This window comes from Pholcus phalangioides, unplaced genomic scaffold, assembly GCF_987345545.1.
Source record: "Pholcus phalangioides strain wild (caught in Gottingen) unplaced genomic scaffold, Ppha-v1.0 ptg000012l_1, whole genome shotgun sequence".
Classification (NCBI taxonomy): Eukaryota; Metazoa; Arthropoda; class Arachnida; order Araneae; family Pholcidae; genus Pholcus; species Pholcus phalangioides.
The window spans coordinates 12,598,255-12,609,099 of record NW_028301605.1 but is presented as its reverse complement, the minus strand read 5'-3'; the positions used below and the strand labels follow the sequence as shown (position 1 = coordinate 12,609,099).

At 40.2% G+C, this 10,845-nt stretch overlaps 1 protein-coding gene across 1 annotated transcript; it reads right to left on the bottom strand.

Moving 5' to 3' along the window:
* Window positions 1-498: 498 nt before the first annotated feature.
* Window positions 499-5,504, bottom strand: Arpc4 (Actin-related protein 2/3 complex, subunit 4). Its single transcript, XM_089240210.1, has 5 exons — window positions 5,417-5,504; window positions 3,154-3,272; window positions 2,772-2,979; window positions 2,495-2,665; window positions 499-867 (listed from the first exon to the last, which is right to left on the bottom strand). Exons 1-5 carry the CDS (start codon window positions 5,417-5,419, stop codon window positions 862-864), a joined length of 507 nt encoding a protein of 168 aa, XP_089096336.1. The 5' UTR covers window positions 5,420-5,504; the 3' UTR covers window positions 499-861.
* Window positions 5,505-10,845: the final 5,341 nt, after the last annotated feature.

The window sequence follows — 10,845 nt, the reverse complement described above, 5'->3', positions numbered from 1 at the left end:
ACTAAGATTTTTGTATCAAAGGAGAGAGAAAAAATTTGCGTTTTGTACAGTTTTCGCTTGACTACTTAAGCATTTGTATGTGTGTGTTCTTCACAGATATCAAAATATTTTGCCACAAATAAAGTTTATGCTGCCAGAAAAAAGTTATTTTTCGTATAATGCAACGCATGAAACCTATATCGAATGTTGTATTTTTGTTTTTTGGAAAGAATATGTAATATACTCATCCTAGCCTGTGCCAGAATAAAATTGTTTTTAATGATATTAAATGAGACTTTTTTTTGGTTCATTCAAAAGACATGTTTTACTATTGGATGGGCAGAATGCCTAAAGAAGGGAGTAGACGAGACTGCACACCCCTGATCTATATAAATCGCTTCCGAGAATCTAATTGCTCTGCTGTATAAATTCTATCATCAAACTAGAATTGCCGATATGATTTTTACCTACCATTTCAAAGTTGACAGAACTCGATGAAGAAACACTTGGAACAAATCGTGAATAAGAAATTTTTTTAATAAGAATGGATCGACAATTTTTAATCATAGAAAAAAACATGCTAATAACTATGCTGTAAAAAAATTACTGATTCAATCGAACGGAACACAACATAAAACAATCGAAGAGGCAAATACATATATATACACAAAGCATACCCCTAATTCCTTCTTTTACATAATCGATTCCAGATTTTTTTCCCCCAACTGTTATTGTGTTTAGCAATCAAAATAGTATCTTCATAGTTTGCATGTGTTAAGATGGGCATAAAATCGTTCATATTGATTCACGTTCAGCTTCCCCACGATTACGATCATAATAGAAAACTTTCTGTACAGCGACTTGTTGGCTTGATAAACAGCATCAAAACTAAATTGGAAGAAACATAATTTTCTTATAATTAAAAAACAAATGTATTAACGAATAGCTTAAAGCAGGGGGTTTTAACCTATGGGTCGTGACCCCCAAACTTAGATCGCAAGGACTTCAGGGATGGGAATTCTTGAGCTATGGGTCACGACCCAAATGTAATTTGCAGGGGCTTTCTAGATTATACAAGGATGACGCCACTCTCCGCTACCATATGAATGTTTTTTAACAACTGGCTGTTGCGAAGATATATTTGGAAAGAGAGAAAATTCAACTGCTTCTGCAGGGAATCGAACCCACGTCCTTTCACTTTCCGGGTGAACGCCCTAGACTACAGAGGCACAGAATCTCAATCTTTCCTTGGAGCTCGTGTACACTGAAAGGGACCGTACATGGACAGCCGGACCAGACTCAGGCCAAGCTCACAACTGCTGATGCTGCCACCAGATGGCGACTTAAAAAACCTTCTTTCTAGATTAGTCGTAAAAGTCTATTTACAGTCTTGTCATGGTTTCCCACCAGGGTGGAGACAGTCCTGTTCCTGCTGCCATGGCTATATGGACTGGATGACGAGGAATTTGGGATCGAATATACGGGGGTGTGGGGGTCCGGGGAAAGACTCCAGATGACGAATCCAGGGAGCAGGACAAATAGTCAGGGACCTCCTCATAGATCAGTGATTCAACATCCATGTTGGGGCGTTGGAAACTATGGGTTGGGGGCGATGGGAGAAAAAAATTTCTGAAGGGGGCGATGTCTTAGATCAAAGACCGAGGGCTGGGATTGCAGGACTGGGGGAAAGGGAGTGGCTCGAGGGACAATACACTTAGGCTTTGCGGTTCATCATGTTCAGTTCTCTTCAGCATGGTCCAACCCCCAAAGAGTAAATGGGCTTACATCCCCCTGCGGGATAGAGCCTTGATAATGCCTGGGGCCAGGGATAATCAACATTCTTATTTTGTGTTTTCATGCTATAAATTCACTATATAAGAACCCTTGAAAAGTCTGACTTGGATGCCCGCCGAAGATCTCAGCCCTGGGCTGTTCCAGGATGTGGTAGCCATAAGTCCTGTTATAAATGTATTTATTGCATTACTGGTTTCATTAACTTTGAAAAACAAAGTCTCATGGGTGGCTGCTGTGATGGACAAGTGATCATACTGACCACAGGCACACATTGCGAGGTCCTGAGTTCGAACCCCACTGATGCCACGGTGGTGGTTGGCTGAAGTTAGTTATCTGTTGTTCCCAACTTCAAAGGCCAGTTTTTTTGGCACTTAGCGCTCGAAAAAATATTTTCATATACACTAACATATTTAATTATGTTCGGGGGGGGGGGGAATTGCATCATGTGTGCATTTGAGAATACATTTCGATTTGACACATTTTGCTCCTTCAGAGCTCAAATTTTTGTGTCTTGTAAGTTGCCGGGATGTTCGCTGTGTGTGTGGAAAGACTTTCTTGTGACTGCAATTACTAATAATGTGTGAATACTCAAACATGACAGAGTGTTTTTGTTTCTAGCTGTTGCTCGGAAAAAAAAAAAACTTTCACAAAGTAATGATGTCAATGAAAACCAGATAATTACATGCGTTTGCAATAATATTCACATAAATGCATAAGATACCTGTTTGAGGAATTCTTCAGCGCATATCCTAGCCCTCGCGTTGAGCGACAGCTTCATCTCGCTGATCTCCCTGTCGATCTCCTCCATGAAATGGATGACGAAATCCACCAATTTGTTTTTGTACATTTGCTCTGTATGGAAGTTCGTGATTAGGAACGAAATATCGTAGCCCTGAAATTAGAAGGGGGAAAAAAACACAACTATCATTGTCCAACATTGATGTATTTCAATGGCATACTCTGTAGATATTACGAAGTTACCAATGCTTTGTACTTACCTTCACAGGTTTCCTTCGAAGCACTATGAAGTTCTCCGCTCTCATCATCATGAAACGGGTGAACTTGTGGCACAGGATGCGCTCTATCTCATCGGCTTGCTTGATAGCTATACTTATTCTGAGTGAATTTATCGAGCCTTCGATCAGCACCCGTTCCTTCTCGTTCCTGCTTATTATCACCGGTGTGAGGAGCAGTTCCGTTCCGCTACTGCAATTCGAAACCAAAATATTAAGTCATCAAAAATGCAATGAACTCAAAATAATCAACATAAATGCTATTTTGTACTTCCCTCATGCAATTAAGATTCTTCTCGCTCCTAAACAAGGGGGCAAAAAATTCTGTTAAATGAATATGAACAAATAAATGAATGACGACTCTTACCTTACTTCAACTTCAGGCTTGTTGTGTTTTTCAACGACTTGAGACGAAAAGTTTTCTAAACACATCGCAGCATTAAGGGTCCGTCTCACCGCAGTGAGATACGGTCTCAGCGTAGCAGACTGAAATTTTAATAAAAACACAGAAATATAATTCCAGTGGAAGATGAAAAGGATCAACCACCTCCCTTTTATCATTCTTACATCAAGTAGAGTCCTGGATTTGGAGGATAATTACGGGAAGGCTTGATTCCCTATTAGTAATTCCCAGCTCCACACTTTCCTCAAGCCCCATTCACATGTGCAATTAAACATCCCGGGAAGTTCCCAGTAACAGGGATTTTCACTACAAACCATTCACATGACGTTCAGTTTATGCCGGTAATCCCCTCTTCTTTCTGGAAGTCATCACTGGTTACGTGGGTTGAACGGAAGTGCTTGATTCAAGATGGCTGACGAAGGAGCTTACAGTAGTTTTCGCGATGCAAAGGCATAATGGGAGAGAAGATTGGTGTCGACCACCAATCCACCCCAAGAAAGATAGGCTTTTTTGATGAGCTTCTCTCCCACCCTTTTTTACCCTACGAGGGGAAAAAAGTTGGTAATTATCACCACAGCGACCCCCCCCCCCAATCTTGCACACGTGAACAGGGCTTTAATGGCACCTGTATACTATGCAGGGACACAACTAGGAAAAAGCACTGAACCGGGAAAGGCGCGGTTTATTCTTTTCTGTTGAAAACTGCAGTGAGGGGAGAAAGGCGGGTGTGCATCAAAGCTGAAGATGTCCGCCTCGGCTCTTTCGAAGCACAAGGTGTCTGCCTTGGCTCATCTGTAGCTGAAGACGTTTGCCTTGGATAATTCATGGCTGAAGATATCATCGGTTTAGTGGCGTATTTAGCAAGTTCAGAGAGGCAGCAAATTAGAAAAATGAGTGATCAAGAAGATTATTCAAATCGGAGAAGTGGGGGCAAAATATGTACAACTGTCAATAAATCCACCTCTGCCCGGCCAGCAAGGGGCTAGGTCAGTCAAGGTGACCAAAAGAGTGACCTACAAGGTTTGCAAGCTAGAGGCCAGACACACTCCGCTTCACATCTCAGAGAGAGAGATATATCAACGCGTTCTCGAAGGAAGGGCATATCAGGAAATTAATTTATGCCAAAATAAGTGATTAATTGTGTGACCCAAACAGTGTGCAAGCATTTGAGTTGCTAAAAGAGTGACCTTAACACAGATGTACCTGCAGGAGTGGGTGGCAGGAGGGAGAAAGCAGATTATAGCACAGGGTGGCAAATTCGAGGAAAGAGTAGTTAAGAAAATTAGACTAGAATCTGAGAAGGGCAGCAAAACCGTAAACGCACCTCTGCCTTGGCTGATTTGCAGCTGAAGATACTTGCCTTCACTTGTGTGGGTCTAGAAATGTGGCAAATAATATGGGAAAATTTTCCCGTCCCGTAAAATATGTGGCAATCCAACAAGCTTACAAACTTTGACACTTCCGACACATCACCCTGGCTTGTTTGTCCTTGTGCCACGATGCTCTAAAAACAGCCAGTGCTGCGACAAGGGTGAAGAATGTTTGGTTTAATTATTGAATTTTTTTTTAGAATTTTGGGGCCCTCCGAAATTATGGGCTCCTTGGCGAAGGCAAGGCCCAATTTGTTATGTAGAAATAGGGCCCATGAAAAATCCTAGCCAATAGGCGTCTCAAGTTCATGGTATGAGATTTCGTTACCCAATTTAAGTCTAGAAATCAGGGCCATAACGCTCAGAAGAGTACTGCTGACAGGGCTCCAGCCCTCGGGCACGGGACAATAACCATCATTTTTTGTATTTTTTATATTATAAATTCACTAGAGGGGCCCGCCAGATCTCAGCCTAGGAGGCCCTGTTCAGGGATATCTTCACGCGTTGGGGGCATAGGCTACCGCCTATGCTAGACTTGGTAGTTTGGGGGGGGGGGGCCACGGCCATTATTGCTGGGGAGGGAGGCACGATGATGATGATGTCAATTCATATATACATTTATGCATTAGATCAGTCGACCTCACTTTCGACAATGGGGAAGCAATGCCCCCCCCCATCTCCGCCCATGGTTGGGGGGCACTTTTGTTGAGACGGCCCTACTTACTGTTTACATTTTATAACAGCTCTTAATGCTTCTAATAACGTGTAAATTTTCATTTAAAAAATTCAGGGATGCACGTGCAATATGTAAATTTATAGGGATAAATTATAAAAAGATTGTTGTATTTTATACATACCATGATTAACAACAAAACAATGATCGGATCAACCCCTCCCCCACTTCAAAAGCTGTGGTTTGGCAGTTCCGGCGCTGTTTTTTTTTTTTTTTAGCACATCTACTGATTTGGTCACGATTACGAATTTCCCTTCTCATGATTCGTTCTAGTGGAAGAGAATCTCTGATATGATTCGTTAAAATATGACGTCATAATAACACGGCTTTGGAAACAGCTATTTCCTTTCATACCTTTTTCAAGTTAAAAATGGGCAATTATGTTGATTATGATCAGATCAGTGATGATGTAATGCTTTAATTATTAGGCGCAGTCAATAAGACGAATTTATCTGACTATACTTCAATATTAGTGTTGCTGTTCGTTAGAGTGACCATACGTCCCGTATTTTCCGGGACAGTCCTGGTTTTCTTTATTTTTCTAGCCATCTCGACTTTTTGGCAGAAGTGTCCCAGTTTTTCCCGTTTTTTTACATGACGCCTACTTGGATTTTTATTCTTTATTGAAGTCAAAGATTGAAATTACTGTTGAACTCATAAATTATATTATGATAATTACAACTACAAATAACAACAATAATCTTCCACATTTGCCTTGGTGAACGTTTTATTTCGTGGAATTCACTGCAATTTACAGTAATGCTTCGTTTCCCACCATTGCGATTTTTTCGTAATTTCTGCATTATTTGGCAATATTGTTCACTTTTGGCGTCCTTCTTGGCAATAATTGGCAATGTCCCATATTTGGAATCCTAATTTCCCGTATTTCTCTCGAGAAAATATGGTCAGTCTATTGTTCATGATCAGTCTTTGAGATATAAAAAAAACTGACCATATTGTTGTGAGATATATACGGGACTGAGCCGATTCTCGTCAAAAAAAATGTTTCCGAACGCGGAAAAAAATTACTAACCATGGCTAGGAATTGCAAAAAAAAAAAAAAAAAATTGTTAATAGATAGGAAAAAACAGATCTAAGGAGAATCACAGTGAATGAAAGTTTTTAAAGACTTTTTTTCCCTTCTGAGTGGTAGAACTTCTGCTGCCATCTAAAAAATACAAAACAGACTACATATCTAAGCCGGATAATATAAATAGTTTAATTTTTATTTGGTAGATGGTAGGAGGAGGAGTTCCATCACGAAGCCCTTTCCTCACTGGAGTAGATTGCGGAAACTCCGAAATCAGGACGCAGCACACTTGTGCCATATAAGTAACGACTCATTTGTCGTTGTTTGCAACAGGTGGGATATCTATATTTAAAAAAAACCATATTCCCAACAGTATCAAATATAGCGACAGAATTTCTACCACTTTTTCCGACCTTCGACCTAGCGTTTCACGATTCCGAAACTTAGAAATGAGGACACATAAGCTTGCACCTTTGGCAACGACACTTGCATATTTTCAGTACAGATGGCGTCTCTGTACAATAAAGGGCAACATTTTGTTCTCCAGCCAAAACAGAGACGCAGTCGATTATGCGTCATTATTTTATTTTTTGGGAGGGTACTTTTTGATGGCTTTTTGAGCCTTGGCTTTACTCAAAGTGTGTTAATATGCATGGGAAATGAAATAAAAGGGAGGGGGGTAACCCTATGTCCCCCAAGCATTGTTCGCTAATACGCATCTAGATGCCTGATTCGCACCTCAAAATTCGTTTTCATTCCTCCAAATTTAATTGAAGAGTGAAAATATTTCTTCAAATTTTAGGTTTTCCTTTTAATGGAGTTATTTCTGAGTTTTTATTTAAAAATGTCCCACCTCTTTTTCCAAACCTACTTCTGGAAAATGAAGGAGTGAAATTAACTCTTCAAAATTTACTTTATCGGATAACACTGAGTTCAGTATTATGCAACGATATGAAGTGAAATGAAGCTCCTGCTGCCACCTATCATATACAAAAACAACTGTTAAGTCTGTTAGATTAAAATTGGAGACCGGTTTTTTATTAATTTGTCGCCCAAAAAAAAAAACCCAAGTGTGTCATTACTAAATCTACTAAATATAATACTTTATGAGCAAATAATATACACTTTATTATTGAGTTTGCTTCGAAATTTTAACAGTTGTAGATTGACTGATCAATATCTCTACTTAAGTAGAGAAATCAAGACGGAGAAGACGAGAGCTTGGTCCTTCGTAGCAACGGCAACCTTAGCTTGCAATTCTAATCGAAAATTTAAACATGGTTGGGGAGGGAACGTGTATTAGCATTACAAAAAAATTAAGGAGAGTTTTATTTTGCTGTACTAACGTTAATTCACAGCACACAAATAACAACTCTTAAAATTTTGAAGCAAACTTAATGATTATACTCATATTATTGCGCATAAAATATTCAGTAATTTCGCATTTTCTTTTGGGCGGTATCAATCAAAAAAACGAATTTCAATCCAACAATTATAACAGTTGTGTTTTTTTTAATGATAGGTAGCAGCAGCAGCTCCAGTTCAATAATATTGCATGATAGATACCTGTGTACTCAGTGCTATCTGATAAAATAGTTTTGAAGAGTAATTTCACTCCTCCCTAAAGCTTTAAGAGGTATATTTGGAAAAATAGAATTTTTTTAATAAAGAAAAAACAGAGAAATAACTCTATTAAAATAAAAACATAAAATTTGAAGGAGTATTTTCACTCTTTTCAAAGAAATTTGGAGGAGTGAAATAAGTGATATGAGCCCAGTGCCGTCTTAACGCATGGGCCAATCCGGGCACGGCCCAGGGGCCTCAGGAGAAGAGGGACCCACACAAAAATGATATCCGGTTGAAATTTTCTAGAATTTACGAGGGCCTCAAGAAAACCAACTGACCCGGGGGCCCATGATGCTCCAAGACGGCCCTGAGTGAGCCTATTGGGAGGCATATTCACGAATCAAGAGCTTTGATTGTATATATAACCATCACCAGAAGAATAGCACCCATACAAGAACTCTGACTGAAACAAAACAATCGCGATGCGAATCATTAAATCACAGGGTGTTCATCTGAGTTGTCGGTGAATATCTCCTGAGCACTAAATCAAGCATCCATTTTCAATGGTTTGTTTGAGAACTATGACCCCCCCCCCCAAGGCATGGCAGGGCTTAGCTTAGGGGCCCCTGAGACAAATCTTATTATTATTTTTTTTAACATTACAAATTCCCTTTGAGGATGCTCACTAGATATCTCAGTCTGGAAGACCTGGCAGAAATTTCTTTCTACTATGGTCAAAATGATCAGACAATAGACCTCACCATGTCATTCCATAAAAATCAGCCATTTTACAACATTTCGGGGAGGAGGGACCTGACTCCCTAGTCACCCCCCCCCCCAGACTTGGAGCCCAGGTCCAGGTTGTGGGTGTCAAGGTGAGCACTAGGTTGCTCGCGGGAAAAGGAAAAAACTCATCCTACCTGAAATATGCCAACTACCTTTTTTTCCCCAGATGGGGAAGATGGGACGCATACGCTTTTATTCCATCTTCACAGACCCCGTTGTTTCTCTGGGCACAGAAATTCGATATCTGCGTGAAATGAAAAAATGACATGGTACCTCATGGGAAATTTTTCTCTACTCAACCAAAAACTGGGTATAGGAAGTATCCTCAGTCATTCTCAGACTCTAAACGTCTGTACGCCTCAAAGTTATACACCATGAAGAAACAGTGCTTTCATCTAATAAACAAAAATGAGTATGTAAACCGGAATGGAACTGATTCTGGTCTGTATTGATTCGGTCATACAAAAAGCGTGGCCATTTTTTGCACACGATGGCAAAGTTAGACCGGGATCTACAATTTATTGAATGGCAGATTCTTTTTTTTATTAGTACTCACCGAGAGTTTGGGACTCCCTGCGATAGCTAACTTTTTCTGGTGGCATGGTGCTCGTCTACCATCGTGAAGGTTGTTGCCAGGGTCCGAACCCAAGGGAGGATGTAGATAAGATATTTTACTTAACGAACTCGAGAGACAGCGCCTTCACTTCCAACCCATCTCACTAATGGCAGTAAATTGCTATATAGCCAGAGTTGGTGTAGTATTAGGAAAGTTTCTGAGAAGGACGAACCACACACAGATATCAAACTCGCAACATCTCTAAACATCCCTTAGTACTTTAGGCGAGTTTCCTATCGATCTGGTCTAATACGCTCTGTTCTGCTCGTTCTACTAACGTTAATTTACCGTACACAAACAACAACTTTTAAAATTTCGAAGCAAACGTAACAATTCAACTAATATTATTGCTCATAAAATATTCATTAATATCATACGATATCAACTTTTTCTATGCGGCACATTAACGAAAAACCGATCACCAATTTCTATCGAAGAATCACAACAGTTGTAATTTTTATTTGATAGATGACAGCAGTATGATTCCAGTTCAATGATTTTTCTTACATGTAATATAATACTGTACTGTATACTTATTTTCAACATCTCGAAGAAGGCACATTTTTTACCGATAAAAAAATTTATTTTTACTCGCTCATTGGTTATGGACAAAAGCAACAAAGAAAGGCAGCATCTTTTCATGGAGAATAAGTTTGCAAAGTATAGACTTTAAGAGTCTGAGAATGACTGTGAATACTTCCCTGTGCACGGAGTTTTTTGCTGAGCAGAGAAAAATTTCCTATATTGTATAAGGTACCATGTTATTTTTTAATTACCCACAGATATCGAGATATCAAATGTCTGTGCACATGGGTTACGAGATATATTCCTAAACTTGGACATGAGGATGCATGCGCTATTAGGCTATGTTCCTTGCACTTGTTTACAACAGAAGGCGTCACTACACCAACAATTAACGACAATAATTTTTGAACCAAAACAGATCCGCTTGCAATATGTATTAACGATGCTTTTAAAAGGAGGGTATTTATTACTTATCAGACACTGAGTGCGGTTTCACTCATTTTCTTTGTTTTTGAATTGAAGAAGGAAGAGATTGCCTGATAATTTAATAAAGTATCCCTAGGACCGTCTATACACATGGGCCCACCAGGCACGGCCCGAAGGGCGAGGGGCTTCTTGGATGCATGGTGGGGGCACTTCACGATTATATGATCAGGTGCTATGATCAATAGCAGGTGCAGCTTGGGCAAAGAAGGCGCGCGTCTGGTGTGTCCACCGTTAAATCCGCCTCTGCCTACAGAGCCTCATTTTTTCACGTGAAAATTCCCACGAGCATTTTGCAAGGGCTACGTAATTTTAGAGCCCTCAGATTAAAGCTTTTCCCGAGGACCCCCCCCCCCCCCCCGAAGACTAATTTATGGTATTGCCGCCTGTGGGCTGTACAATTTTTGTCGCCTTTCGCCCCTTATAGTCTTGTTTTCTTTTGACTCCTCATTCCTCCATATTAGCGCCGCCCTGAACTATAGTTCGCTTACCCCCCCCCCCCCCCCCCCGCTCCTCCAACACCGTTAATTATACCTCTGTGTCCAAG